The 16,101-nt window shown below is 41.6% G+C and overlaps 1 protein-coding gene and 1 pseudogene across 1 annotated transcript; one reads left to right on the top strand and one right to left on the bottom strand.

Annotated features, from left to right (window-relative positions):
- Positions 1-4,761: 4,761 nt before the first annotated feature.
- Positions 4,762-5,715, top strand: LOC104868401 (olfactory receptor 8H1). Its single transcript, XM_010633161.1, has one exon. It carries the CDS (start codon positions 4,762-4,764, stop codon positions 5,713-5,715), a length of 954 nt encoding a protein of 317 aa, XP_010631463.1.
- Positions 5,716-13,662: 7,947 nt separating this feature from the next.
- Positions 13,663-14,580, bottom strand: LOC104868402 (annotated as a pseudogene).
- Positions 14,581-16,101: the final 1,521 nt, after the last annotated feature.

Genomic DNA, 16,101 nt, shown 5'->3' on the forward strand with positions numbered 1-16,101 from the left:
TTGAAAGTTCCTTAAGGAATAACAGCTAATATCGTTAAATGTTTTACAAGTGGGAAGAATCACTCTAGCAGTTTTCAATTTGTTAATCTGTTTAAACTTCACAACGTCTCTTTGAACTGAGTCCTTTTAGTACGATCACTTTGTCAGTTTGGAGAACACCTCCCAGAGAACTGGCCTTCCTGGCATGATGTACACTCAGGGGGTGGCGGGCGAGGTGGGCCGGTGGTGACATTGAGCTGCAAGTGTCTGGTGGCCGAGACGCAGTGGGGAGCAGGAGGGGGCGCTCTGGACGTCCTTCAGGAGGACACTGAGAGCAGCAGTCCTCACAGACCAGAGTCCCGCTCTGAGCACATCTAACTGACAGACTCACTTTGTTCCCGAGGGCTGGGTGTAACTCAGGTTGGTCAGTGGAGGGTCAGGCTCCTCTACACAGCCCTCAAAGTCTCTCTGCTGTACACAGACCAATCTCAATGTCCTTAGAGAGGCACTGGCCCAGGATCTCTCAGGAAAGGGTGCTCTCATGTTCCTTCCAGAACTCTTTAAGAATTAAATCTGTATCTGAGACCATCTGGAAGCACAAGCAGCTGGCATTCGAGTCCTAACTCAAGACTTTGGTCCTAAGTCAAGACAAAATTCTGGTTATAATCCGGTTGTTCATACATCAGGCCTGTTGTAACTCAAGGGCCCACTGTACCTCTTCAGTGATGCTCAGTCTAAATTATCCCATTGGAGGTGCCAGCTGTGTCATAGAAATTTTGGGAGAAATGATTCAGCCCATAGCCACATCCTTCCTTTTGCCCGAATCTTCACCTTTGATATTGTCCTATTCATGCCATCCTGGGACCTAAATAACCAAATTTGCTATGGGAAATTTGCTATCACACTTTTTGAAATAGGAAATTTGGGGCACTTATTGTTTTTATTTCTGAGTAGAAGGCTGAATGAAGTCAGAGTGCTTGAAGGAGAGAAGGCACCTGTCAATGTAATTTTTCCCTCTGTCCCTGCATGTGTTTCTAGGTTTATCAATAAAAACGTGTGGCATCTGTGGCCATGATGTTGTACAGTCAGGGTTGTGGTCATGGAAGAGCCTCCCTACCTCTTCTGAACTTCTACAGAAGTGTTTCCACTTATTCAACAGAGTTGGGGTGGGGGTGATCTTAGGCCCATGAAACCAACCCGCCGGGATATTTTCTTGAGTGTATCCCATGTTTCAGATGGAGAATCGCCCTTATTGAATCCCATCAAAGACATATCAAAGAAATGTTGTGCTGATTCTACACTTGTAGAGAAGTTTGGGTTATTCTAATGTCCTAAAAGGGCTTTGAGAGAAACATAAATTACAATGTCATTTGCCACAGTGACTCTCTAGCACTTATTTCTGAGCTAGAGCAGAACATATCCTGTGAGAGTCAGGGCAGCATGAGGATCACGCCAACTTCATTCCTCACATGCGTGGGATGGACTGCCACACGGTCACGGCCAGAGGGGAGAGGCAGGGTGGGGAGAGGTTCTGAGGATGCGTCCTTTGGGAAAGGTGGACTTGAGCATCAGGTTCCCTTCTGGAAACGAAAACGCCAATCTGGATCCTGGTGAAATCAATCCCCTTCTCCTGGAATCATCTTGGCGGTCCTGCAGGGATGCAGAGGGGGGGAGAGAGGAGAGAGAGAGAGAGAGAGAGAGAGAGAGAGATTCCTCCCCTAATTCTCTGTCATACCATCTTGGTGAAGGAAGAGCACTTTCTTAATGCTAATTTTCTGAATAAGGAGCAGTTGTTTTGATCTCAATTCATACACACCAAATGAAAACTGTTTAACTGTTTAACTGTTTCTCTTTCTGTACAGAAAACTGAAGCTGCATTTTACCCCCAGGTCTGTTGATGTGAAATAGAGCAAGTTTTTCCATTCAGTTTCAGATTACATTTGCATCCTGATCCAATTCCACCCAGAACAAAATATTTAATGCACAGAGCATCAGCTTCTAACACTGCTTCGCTGGCAACAAGCACCCTGGCTCTCTGAGGCCGGGAGCTCTGCGTCGGGAGAGGATGGAGCTGAGCTCTTCTGGACAGGGATGGAGAATCCTCCTCCACACCGTGAACTCTCCCAGGCGACTCTTCACAGCACACAGTCCTCCTGGGGGCCCTCCAAGTATTGGGGGTCATAACTGCGCTGTTCCAGTGGATACACATTCCAGGCTGTGTACAAACCAGTCACAGACCCAGGATCTGCCTGCAGCACTTGAGGAGTCTTCTCCTGTGAGCTGATGGACTGGCTGAAGCTGGCCCAGAAAGCGACCACCTCCAAACCCATATGTCCATCCTCTGGGCTCAGGTGCTTATTTCTTGTAGGAAGTCACAAAGCTTGGTTGAGAATTTGAATTTCCTTATCGGGCCCTTCAGTCAGGCAGATGCACACCCATGCTCCAAGACTATCGCTGCAATGTGTTTACAGTGTGCCAAGCCTTAGGACGCACTTGCACAGTGACTTCACCTCCTGCCTGGGGTACAGAGCGAGACCCTGTCTTAGACAGACAATAAACGAATAAGCAACAAGCAAATGCATGGCAGTTCTTTAAGGCAGGGATTATACTCGCAATGCTGAGCACCCACTGCATCTCTCTGTTTCTGTCAACTGAGCAGATGTAAATCTATCAGTACCATTGAAATAAGCTCTATGGACACCTTGGGAAATAATCAGGAGAAGTTACTGCAATGGCAAACAAAATGGTACCAAGCCTTAAATTCTTTTCATCTTGTTTCGGGTTTGTTGCTTTCTATTTTGTCCCTAATGAATGTGCTACTCCTCTGATAGAATCATACTTTTATTTCTAAATACTTCTCGGTGAAAACTTTTATTATTCCATCTTTGACAAGTCAGTTATTCAATAAATATTTGTCTGGAAATTTCATCTTTACCACCTTAGTAAAAAAAAAAAATCCCGACAGACCGCTATTGAATGTAAACATTGTTCTCTGCAAATGTATACGACTCTGTGTCAATCGAACAGTACATAAACAGGGCTGAGCTACAGTTTAGGGTATCATGGGAGGCCATGTTTATGCCCTTCTTCTGGGACTTGCAAGGGAAAAGGTGAAATCCTTTCCTCATTAGCTGCTTGCACTTTTGTCCTTGGAGTCTCGCCCAGCCCAGGGATCTTCCCTGGAAATGGCTCCCTGAAGACGAGGGAGGCAGCGCTGTTCTGAGGGCTCATATGGGAGGCGCCTGGGCCATCAGCCTGCTGGACGGAAGGCCTCCCTGCTCTGGTCATGGTCACAGTCGCTCCCTGGGATTCTTTCCAGACCAGACGTCCCGGTAACGCATCCATTTGATCAAGATGGGGAGAAAATTTCTAGAGTGATTTAATTTGCCTGATTAGTGAGAAAGAACGGACAAAAACATCAAAGTAACATATCAGGAACAGCAAATACCACAGAAAGTGTCAGCTTCTTATATTGTTATCTTATTTCTGTAAAAAACTTGAAGCTTCAAAATTTTCTAGGTGGATAATATTGTGTTTATTTTCACAGTAAGTGTCATTTTTAAAATTGGAGAATTTTAGATAAGATAAAATGAAATAGGAATTTTATCAGGAGAATATGCAAATATGTACATGTAAAACATCATAAGCAATATTAGTACAGTATTTAAAAATTGTGAATATAAAGATGGTGGAACCACAGCCTATAACTAATGTGCATATTTTGAAAATCTCTTTGTGGAAGAAATTTGACTTTGAATGGTCAAGTTAGGAAAGCACACTGGAACTGGAGGTGCAGAATTGTCTCTCTCCCCTTCCCAAAACTGGGAGAACATTTATTTTGATTGAATTTTTAATTTGATTATTTTACTGAAAGAAAGCACGTACTCCTAGCCAGCCTCTCACTGCCCCTGGTCTCTGTCTCCCGGGCTCCGGTGCAAGGGCTTCTAAGTCCAGCTCAGGGCCATCTGCCTTCCACCCAGCTGTGAAGGAGACCCGACCTTGGCCTCCTGCTGTAGGTCCACACCTGCATTTTCCTCTGGGAGGCAGATGGCCTTTGTGGACAGAGCCTTCCTTCCTGTCTGGTCACCTGAGTGGAGGAGGAAGCAGGTGTTCACGCTCTACCTGGAGGAGGAAGTGGGAGCAGCAGCCCATCTCTTAGAGCATCTTAGTATCATCTTAGGAGTCATTTTAGCTGTTCAGTTTTGATCTCTTCAGCATCCTAATGTGCCCCACTTAAGTTCCCTAAAAAGTGAAATGTACTTGTAGTTAATGTCAAATGGCATTGGGAACTAAATGAGAATAAATAATACACTAAATTTTTAATCATAATTTTTCATATCCTTTTTCATGTTTGCTAAGACAAGTTATAAACACCGCGAGCACACCCTCCTGAGTTAAAGTCCTTGGAGAGTTTCACAGTGGAGATGTAATTGCTCTGATTTCACAAAAGTTTCTTTCTGTGCCTTTATGATTCTAAGTACTGGAGATTAGTAAGTATAACAAAAAAATTCACCTGTGGATTACATGTGTTAATAGAAGGAAACTGGTAGATTGGTATCAGGTATATGCTAATTCCTTAGGATAGATACTCATATCAGAATCAGATGTCAATTTATATCTAAATCTCTCTATAAGACAATTGAATTTTTAAAGTTCCTGTTCAGTACAGTTTCTGTTCATCTCTAGAAATACTAAACTAAGCATAAATAGGCCATCCAGACAAATAAAGTCTTTTTGCAGTAAATCATGCTTTCAACTTTGACCATTCAACAACTGGACACCATGGGTAGACAGAACTCCACCAGTGTGGCTGGCTTCATCCTGATGGGGCTGACGGACTCTGCAGAGACACAGGTGGTCCTCTCTGTGCTCTTCCTCCTGATTTACCTGATCACAGTGCTGGGAAACTCAGGGATGATATTGATTATCCGGCTGGATCCCCAGCTGCACACCTCCATGTACTTTTTCCTCACTCACCTGTCATTTCTCGACCTCAGCTACTCGAGTGTCATCACCCCAACAACCTTACAGAACTTACTGACTTCTAACAAGAGCATCTCCTTCCTGGGCTGCTTCACCCAGATGTTCTTTTTTGCAGTTTTTGGCACTGCAGAATGTTTTCTTCTCTCCTCCATGGCCTATGATCGCTATGTAGCTATCTGCAGACCCCTGCACTACCCAGTCATTATGTCCACAAGGCTGTGTTGTGCTCTGCTCACTGGCTCCTATGTTGTTGGCTTTGCAGATTCCATTGTGAATGTGGTTTTCATGAGCAGACTGCAGTTTTGCAACTATCACATCATCCAGCACTTTTTCTGTGACATATCCCCTATTTTAGCCCTGTCCTGCAGTGACACTTCTGAGGTTGAAGTTATTATATTCATTTTTGCTGGCTCTAATTTAGTGCTGTCCCTCAGCACCATATCTGGGTCCTATCTGTCCATCCTCTCCACTATTCTGAAAATTAATTCCACTGCTGGAAAGAACAAAGCCTTCTCCACCTGTGCCTCCCACCTCCTGGGAGTCACCATCTTCTACAGCACTATGATGTTTACTTACCTAAAACCGAAGACGTCCTACTCCTTGGGCAGGGATCAGGTGGCTTCTGTGTTTTACACGATTGTGATCCCCATGCTGAACCCTCTCATCTACAGTCTCAGAAACAAAGAGGTGAAGCGCGCTGCCCTGAGAGTCCTGCAGAAGAGATGGGGCCATGAGCATTTAATATCCCAGTGAAGTGAGCATTTACAGTCTTCTCATTGTCCTTTGGGGATTGTGTTGGTCTCTCTCTGGAAGTCATTGTATCACTTTGTTCTGCTCGAGTTGCCCTTACTTAACTAAGCGTGATCTTGGACAGTGCGGTGAGGTATATTTTAGAAATTCATACTGTAAGTGTCAATCATCAAGTACATGTTAAATACGTGTGATATAAGGACAACTAATGTGCAAAAGAAGAAAAACGTGTGTGCCATTTTTAAAATGATCATGCAGTTTTTATGCTTTCTCTAGTTTTACAGAACTTCATAATAAAAAAGTGCATTTTTTCATAGGTAATTGTGTTTATAATATAGAGAGTAGGGGCAGTGGATTTCGTACCATTTGCTTTCAAATCCACCATTCATGCATTTGGATTCTGGGTCTGGACACTTTTTAGTGAATGAGCACAATTAATTTACCAAAATCTTATGACTAATTCCCTTCAACTGGACTAGATGTATGATTACATCATTGTCTGATCAGGAGATAGATGTAAAATTTGTAGGGTGATAAAAGAATGTTGCCCATTCTTATCAGAGGACTTGAATTCCTAGCATATTTTGGGAAGCAGCTGTGTTCGCCACTGTACCAGTAACACTAATGCCTAACATATTCTAGTGCATAATCTTTTTGAAGATTATCACCTGCATGTTCAACAAAATTCTTTCAGTAAATTTAATTGGTCAAATTCAAAAAGCTCACAGAAAACAAAAAAAGAAGCCCAGAATTCCCCATTTTTGATTCACAATCAAGTAAAATATTGAAGTAGAGGTAAGTCCTAGGAAAGTGATCTGTTAAAGTTAGAAGAATGTGGGAAGTGATGAAAATTATTAAGGAGAAGAGCAATAGTAATTTTTGACAATTTTTTCCATGTTCTCTTAAATAAATGTTTATTAATATTTATATTTTCAACGCAATTTCTGTCATTCCTGTGTAATGGTTGCTGCTTTCTGTATTCACTTAAATCTTTAACATCTAATAATCTCTTTGTAATTGAAATCTGCCTGACCAGCACATTCTCACTATATGGGAAAAACTAGGACTCCGACCGTGTAAGGAGTTGGACCTGAAATGCTGTGAAGTCACGGAGCACAGACCCGCGTGCTGTGCCCTGTGTGAGGCGTGGACCTGCTCACCTCGGCTCAGCACAGCTCTCTGAGACCTGAGAAGAAGAAGCTTCAGCCACAGCTTCTTTGCCCGTCTGCTGATGTCTGTGTGGCTGTGATAAAGTACGGAGCAGTTTGACTCCTCTGTTTTACATTTTTAGTAGTGAAAAGTTGCATACAATAATAAAAAGGAGAGAGGATAATTTTGGAATATGTGGTATTTGATAAGCTTAGGTCACATAGAAAAATAAAATATTTAAAAAACTTATTCTTTCTATTCAATATCAAGTTGTACCTTTAAATTTTAAGGTTGTTTGATAATGTGTTGTTTCATTTTCCATGTAAACTTTTTATATAAATATTTTAAAAACGATTATATGGATTTTTTAATCCTATCATATAATGATATGCATTATTATATTTGGTGAAATTTGTTTGTTGTCATAAAAGTATATTTTATTACTTTGACTGTGTAAAGATAACTGAAATATCTTTATTTTTAAAATTAGGAATATGTTCAATTTTACCAACTTGTCTACTCATTAGTTTGTTCAAACCTTGTAAATGTGTACAGTATGACTGAAATTACTGAATCTTTAAAAAAGTTATAACATCCTACACCAGTGTTATATTAAGTTATTATTTGCTCTTCCTGTGGCACCTGTGTTTTTGGAATCGATCCATCCTTGCAGACATTCCTAGTTGTTTTTCTTGACAGTTAAATTAGGTTTTAGTAAACACGTCCTGCTGCCTATGCCATTCGGGCTCCTCATTCACCATAAATATCTCAGCAAGGTGGGATAGTTTTGGGCTCCTCTCCACTCGATTTCACAAGATGTGGTTTCACCTTACTTTCATTTATATGCATTTCTATTACTTAGACAAATTATGCCATCATTTTTTGTTGGGAAAGCAGTCTACTGAATCTTTGAGTTTATAGACAAGATTTAAAGGATGTTTAAGAATTTCAAGGGCATTGGTAAATTTCAATTAAATGAAGACTAACTTATTTTCTGTATCAGGTGGGCTAGAGACCACTCATAGCATGTATTAAGTAAGCATAATATAATCCAATGGCATTCAGAAACCTTTCAGCTATATTTGCCATGGCTGAATTCCTTTCCAACCTCACCGCCCAGCTCTTGTAATGAAAGTTAATTGTCAGAAATAACTTAAGACGTTATCACGGAGTTTAGGGTGCCAAGAAGAATGCTGTGTAATGGAAACATCATTTTTAGGGGATCATAATACACCACGGCAAAACAGGAATAACTGGTTTTGCTGCTGAAGTATTAATGCACAGATAATAATGGGACAATTTTTATACATACATATATATATACATATATGTATATACACACACACATACACACATTGGAGCATGTAACTTCGTAAAATAAAAATGGAAACAAACTACTGAACATAAAAGAAAAAAAAACACCAAACACCTCACAGCAGCAGACTCAGTGATGCATTCTCACAAACGGAAGTATAAAAGTATAAAAAGAGATGTCAGAGCCGATACACACGTGCTTCATAAAGGCTACTTAAATAAATACAAAAGAATTAAAATCATCTCATTTTATTATCAGAACATAGGACACTGAAATTAGAATAAAAACAAAAGAAAGCACAGAAACTTTACAAATAGCTGGAAGTTAAATAACAGACTGCCCAACACACTGAAAAGATGATGCAGTCTGACCAAGATATTTTCATCACAGTAATTTAGGAATGGTTCAGCCTACGTAAATCGATAAATACGTTACATCACATACAGAGAAGCAGGTCGGAAGCCACACGATCTTCCTAATAGGCACAGAAAAGACCGTCACAAACTTTAACATCTCTTCATGAAAAGATAACCAGGAGAGAAAGGGACAGAAGAACTGCTCCTTAGATTAGGCAGAGCTCACAACACAAAACGGGGACGACTGAAATCGGTTCCTGTGATGTTGGAAAGGAGACAAAGGTGCCCTCTCCCAGGGCCACTGTGAGACTAGGACTGGAACTTCACCAGCATAATTAGGGAAAGGAGAGAAATAAGAGGGCTACAGGCAGGAAAGGAAGATGACAGATTATCCCCGTCTGCCAGACCTAGAACCCTTTATACGGAAGACACTAAAGTTCCAGCAGAAGACCTTGAGATCTGATGAAAATAAAGTCAGGAAAATTGCAGGATGTAAATGCAAAACACAATCATCCATAGCTTTCTTCTACACCAACAGTGATCCTGCTGCAGAATTAATCCAGAAAACAGTGCTATCCACAATAGCTTCAAAATACAAAGAAAAGTACTTAGGGAGTGACCCAAGTGGCAAAGATTCAGACTTCTAAAAACATAACTACGGAAATAATTTAATATGATTCTCCTATCTGAAAAGACATTAGTTCATGGATAGATAGAAATCACACCAATAAAGTGGCTCTATTACCATAACTGATGTGGAATTCAGTGTGATCCTCAGGACAATATCAACAACATTCTTCACAACACTAGACAGCACAAACATAAATACATAAAGAAGCACCAAAGACCTGGAAAACCTCCAGCTTTCCTGAGCCAAATGAGCAACACCGGGGGAGTCACCCTAGCTGATCTCTAATTACACCGAGAGGCCAGAGAAGCAAAACTCTGCTGTATTCGGTCAGAACAGACGTGCATGTCGGTGGTTCAGAATGGGAACCACAGGCACCAGTGCAGGCAGCTGTAGCCATCTGATCCTGAGAAGGGAACGAAAGTGAAGGATGAAAGACTCACAGACTCTTTAGTAAATGAGGCTGGAAATACTGGATGTCTAGAGGTTGAAAATAGATTCCTATCAATTTCCCTGTGATCAAAGCAAAACAGATCAAAGATTACAGAGGGAGGTGGGGGGCAGATCTGAACACTTTGAAATTGTTGAGGGAAAGTACAGAAAAGATACTTGAAGCCAGGGACACATGAAAAGCCTCCCTGAATGGGACCCGATGACTCAGGAAATCATGTCAAGAATCAAACAAATGGGACTGGGTCAAAATAAAATATTCTGCAAGCAAAATAAACCAATCAAAGAGATCATCAACAGAATAGATGTCTCATTGCTAGCTCCTTTTCCATCAAAAGATAAATGTCTATAATATGGAAGCAACTCAGAAAAACGAAAAACCAATCAAACAAAAAGACCAATCAACAAACGAGAGCAATCCATAAACTGAGTGAACAGTTCTAAAACAGAAACACAGAAATGGCCAAGGAGTATGTGAAAAAAGGTGCAATTTCTTTAGAACTTTTGGAAATGCAAATCAAAACAATGTGAAATTCCACACCACTGCAGTGAGAAAGACTGACATGGGTAACAGAGGAGCACTGTGGATACTGGTGAGAAAGAAGGGCAAAGGACCCCAGTTTATGACGGGGATGTAACGCCCTGCAAAGCCAGCTGCAGGACTCCGTACGTCTCTGAAAGACCGGTAACAAGTGCATAGTGCGTTTAGAGCACGGTGGCTCAGGAGTGAATCAGAAGAAAGAGCAGAGATGCTCATAGACAGGTGAATGGAAACGGAAGGGCCACACGTGTACTCAGCTGTCAAGAAAAATGAAATAGCATTTATGGGCAAATGGATTGTATCGAACACCACAATATTTACAGAATAAGCCACTTCGCAAGGTTGCATATCACATGTTCATTCTTATTTGAGCAATGTAGGGAAGGAGAGATGGGAGAGCGAGAGTGTGAGAGAGAAAGAGGGAGAGAGAGAAAGCGGAAGAGGAAGAACAGGAGGAGAAGACGAGAAGAAAATAATCTTACAGATTGCTTCCTAGAAATGGGGAGGGCAATGTGGGAATAAGGGAGTAGGGGAGCGGATTTCAACAGGGATAAAAGAAATCAAAAATTCAAATATGTCATATACACACAGCAACATACAAATAAATCACATTCTGTAGTAATGATTTGCTCCAAAAGGTAAAAAAGACTCACAAGACATTTGCAACAGCAGAAACAGAACCAACGGCAGGTAAGTCCTGATGCTGTCTTAATGCTGCAGTAGGGATGGGCTGCCCTGTGGACTCCTCAGGGCAGAGGGGCTGACGATGGCAGTCCATCAAGGGAGGACGGCCTCGCGCTCCCTCCCTTTCCGGTTCTCCTTCTCCCTCCGTGGAGAGCGTCCTCCCTCTGTTACAGATCAGAAGCCTCCAAGATGACCCTTTCACAGACGTGAGGACGCGGAACCTCTCTGTGAGCAGCGCGGACATAGAAAAGGTGGTAGAAGGCCAAATGCTCCTCCAGGTTTGATGGATTGTTTTGGTGACAGAAGTTTTACTCTGTGTCACTCACCTTTAAGAAGATGACTTCTGGTTTACAAGAATAGCTTTGAGGGAGGAAGGGGACCAGGAGATAAGTGAGTAAGGCCTGGTTACAGAGCTGACGTGTCCGAGTCCTCTTCCAACTCTTACTTCAAAGTCCTCAGCCTCCCAAAGACACATACTTGTGACACCATGTTCTGATCCCTGATACTTTCACATCTGGAACCTCAACGGAAGTTTCACAGAGGTTGAGACTTGAGTCCTGCAGGGGGAGAGGAGAGCCGGGGTAGCGAGTGACAGGTGAGCTGTGCACAAAGGGACAGACGCCTACCTGAGAATGAGGACAGATGCACAGACAGAGCTAACCAAAGCTGTGAAGAGGGCGAGCCACACAGCAAGGGCAACGTCTTCACTCACGCACTGTTCATCGTTATAATGATTTCAGTAAATCCTGTGTTCCAGGTAGGTCTTCAGGCCTGGGGCACAACTCTGAGCTCCCACACATGCATCACCTGTAGTTATGAACATGACAGGGCCAGCATGTCGGCAGATCTGAATCACAACCAAGTTCTCATCACCAGAACGAATAAAATAAACCTACTAAGTGGTCAGAGAGGGCAGGTGTACAAAACAGTGGAAATCAAGAGCAGGCTTAAATAAGGGAAAGGTAACTGAGCTCTGTGGAATGAAATTTTATTAACTGAAGTTGGAAACGATGCCATTGTTTACCATTCTATCACACTGAGTTGGAAAATAACCACAGATGGGAAACACTGTCAGCAACATTGGAGTTCATGATGCTGCTAGATAAATTTAGCATCTGCAAATTTGCAGGTTAACTGAACACCAATTCTAGATGAATTTGTGAACTATTTTAATCAGATTGTTTTAGGTAAAAATGAGATCATCCTACATTTTGTGTTCACCTTCTAGTTTCCTTGGTAATGTTTATTTTGCTCCATTTAAGCAACAACACTGATATTCCAGGAGATCATTTGGACCACAACTTTTTCTTACCAATCATGGGATCCTGGAGCGAATGGTGGAAATCTAAAAAGTGATTCTGGAATGCTGGAAAGTTTTGAATTTTATACCGAAGGAAGACTTGGAAATACCATTGAAGTAGGTTATTATTTTCTTCCAGAAAAACCCTCTTAAAATGTCTTGATGTGAAAAATAAATTTAAAGAATCTCCAGTTTGAATGGCTTGATTTTCCAACATGAAGTCATGTCCACAATACCATCTGTGTTGTGCCTGTGAACACTGCATCGCGTTGATGTTGGAGAAGTTGTAAGGATAGCTTCTGCTGCCAAGCATTCCTTGTTCCAAGACAGCTGGGGGATCTACTTTGTACAGCTGATCAGAAGAAAACAGAAAATGAAAACAAAACAATATTATTTTGAATCTCAATGCACATTTACAACCCATCTCTTGAAGCACTGGTGCCTTGATTGCTATGTTCTCAGGCAATTTATCCTGCAAGGTCTCGGGATGCTCACACCTTTTCTGTGATACTGAGCTGGATCAAAGAGAAGTATCTGCAATGAGAGCCTCTTCCCGTGAAGGGACCGTGAACCACACATCACTTCAGCCAAATGAAGCCGAGGATATGTGGGTTTAACTGAAATGAGACTGTGTCGATAGTCAAGGCCTTGCCTCTTCGGTGTAGATGTTGTGGACTGAAATACAATCCAAGGAAATCCCTCATAGATCAGGACACACAGAAGAGTAGGAGCTGAGAGAGCACCGGAAACAAAGGACCAAGGATCAGCATCCAAGGGAGCTGCTCTGAGTCTTAGAAAAGCCACACAGAGGAGCCAGCGCAGATTAGTCTCCCGGGTGTGATGGTGCTGGTTTTCATTGTCCCTGGGTCCGGTCTCAATGCACTTGATGTGCAGCGTCAGTCTGTTTTTACGCTAGTCGGATCCAGAGTTTCCGACTGGGTCTGTTTCTGTGACCAGGCCACACAAAGGCCAAGCCCCACTTAAGAAGAAAAGTGTGGAATTTGACCCAAATTAGTCAGAGGCACATGCAGAGGCCCAATGTTATGTGAGTACGTCAGGAAAGGGGGGACCATGGCAGTAGTGTTGAGAAAAAGAGGAATTAAATTTGTAGTGGGTGCTGGAGAATTAGAAGCTATGTGAGGATATTTCAAACAGAATAATTTTAGGACTATGAGCACTATTTAGGAGTCTAAACATCATTTCTTTTCTTTCTTTTTTTTTTTAAGGAATGAACTCAGGACCTTGCACTTGTGAGACAGGTGGCAGAACCACTGAGCTAAATCCCCAGTCCTAAACATTTCTAATGTTTACTTCAAATCAATTTATACAAAGCCTCACTTAAAATATCTATATATCTATGTATCTCTATCTCTATCTATCTATCTATCTATCTAATCAGTGAGCACTGTCTTAGAGGCTAATTAATACTTTACTTGGAAATATTTTAGGACTAAAAGAATTATGAAATAAAAACAACATTTTCTCCAAAGGTTTGACCGCAGATATGGAGACTTAAAGCCAACATTACTATGGGTCAAAATTCTGAAAATGAACTTTATTTTCAAACCAGCTTCTTTTACAGAATTTTCTCATCACCTCTTTGACATCTTTGTTCCTCAAACTGTAGGTGAAGGGATTCAGCATGGGAATCACAATTGTGTAAAATATGCTCTAGGGTGTAGCTGGAACTCGGTCTCACATACGTGAAGAGGATCGTCCCGTGGTGAATGGACACTCCGGCTAGGTGAGAGCCGCACGTGGAGAACACTTTCCTCCTCCCTTCAGCAGAACGCATCCTCAGAATGGCCAACAGGATGAAGCCATAGGACATGAGGACGATCAGGATGGTGACCACCTCAATGGTGCCCACACAGTAGAAGAGTAGAAGCTGGTTTGTGTGGGTATCAGAACAGGAGATAGCCAGAAGTGGAGGGATGTCACAGAACACGTGCCGAATTTCACTGGATCCACAGAAGGACAGGCTAAACGTGGCCACAGTATGTACCGTGGCATGTATAATACCACCAACATAGGAAGCAGTGATCAGTGGAACAGAGACCTTGGGTGACATCCTTACTGAATACAGCAGAGGGTTGTAGATGGCCATGGAGCAGTCATAAGCCATTGCCGCCAAGAGAAAGCACTCTGTGGTCCCAAAAGTAACAAAGAGAAGCATCTGTGTTGTACATCCAGGAAGTGAAATGGTTTTATCCTTCATTAGAAAATTGACAAACATTTTGGGGGTGACAACTGTGGAGTAGCAGGCATCCAAGAATGAAAACACGCTGAGAAAATAGTATATGGGTTTGTGGAGCCAGATATCAGCGATGACCAAAGAACCAGACCCAACTTTCCTACCAGAGTGAAAAGGTAGACTGCTAGGAACAGGGAAAACAGGAAGACTTGCAGGTCAAGATCATCTGTGACACCGGTCAGGATAAACATGACACAGGACACAATGTGCACCCAAAGGATATTTTCCTAAAATATGCTTAAATCATTTAAATAACACCCCAATAGCATTGATACCCAAAATCTTCTATGGAAGTGTTTCGCCCTGCAAAAAGGTGTTTGCATCTCTTGGAGGAGCTCTGCCCTGTGACGTCATGCAGGTTCTTCACTCAAAAGACATTTTGAAAAACAAATTATAAATATGCAACAAGCTCATATGAAAGAATAATTTCCAAATAAAGAAATAGCATGGATGGAATAATAAAAAGGAAATTTGCATAACAAATCACTAGGTAGTACATCATGAAAGGCTTTGTGTGTGTACACAGTCTTCCCACACTTTCTCATGTGTAGCTCAGCTTACAGGAGATCTTCCTGTGAAGAACAAACACTAGGACTGTGTTCACCTCCAGAGAGGAGAAAGCTCTTTTGGACCAGGATCATGATCCATCAGCAGAGGGTCTACATCCATAGAATTATAATTATTTTTAAACATGATTTTTGAAGCCAAAACAAATTTGTGAGTGGCTAATGTAAATATATAAAGTCAAGAGAACATCTGTGTAGTAGTTATTAGGAAATACAAGTGTTTTCACTTGAGAAAACACAAGCAATAGTGCCAGTATCTACCAGAACTGTAAAACTTAGCAGAACCATCTGAGTTAATGATATATATTTCTAACTGGGATACTTAGTAGTACAAAGTATTTTGAATACATCACATTAGAATTTTCTGGAAACTATTAACTAGCATAATATACAAGACTGTTCCTATATTGCCTGTTTGAACCATGCTGAATTATCAAGAATGAACTTAAACACGAGTAAAACATGGGATTAAGACGGCACCAAAAAAGTTACATAGATAGCCAATGTGTAAATTTGTGCATAACCTCATTTAAGTAAATGTATTTAGTTATAATCCATGTGACATATAATGAGATGTTTTAAAAGCAGTGGTTGAAAGCTGGGCGCAGTGGCGCAGGCCTGTGACCCCAGCTCACAGGAGACCAGAGGAGACAGCAGGAAGTTTGAGCCCAGCCTCGGCTACACAGTGATTTCATGTCCACCCGGGGTACAGAGCGAGACCCTGTTTCAGACCAACAATGGATAAACAACAAGCAAATACACGGCAGTAATTCAAAGCAGTGATCACACCGCAGTGCTGACCAGACCCGAGGTCCAGCCGGGTCTCTCAACTGAGCAGATGCAAATATCTCAGTACCATTGAAATAGGCTTTATGGGCACCCTGGGAAATAATCAGGAGAAGTTACTGTTATGGACACAAAATGGTACAAAGCCTTAAATTCTTTTCATCTTATTTCAGTTTTCTTGTTTTCTAATGAATGTGCTACTCCTCTGATATGGTCATACTTTTACTTGGAAAATACTTCATGGTTAAAATTTTTATTTTTCTATCTTTGATAAGTCAGTCATAAAATAAATATTTGTCTGGAAATTTCATCTTTACCACCTTAGTAAAAAAAATCCCGGGTTTTTTTCAGCTGCCTGCC

Source organism: Fukomys damarensis, unplaced genomic scaffold, assembly GCF_012274545.1.
Source record: "Fukomys damarensis isolate Sample0158 unplaced genomic scaffold, DMR_v1.0_HiC HiC_scaffold_27, whole genome shotgun sequence".
Taxonomy (NCBI): Eukaryota; Metazoa; Chordata; class Mammalia; order Rodentia; family Bathyergidae; genus Fukomys; species Fukomys damarensis.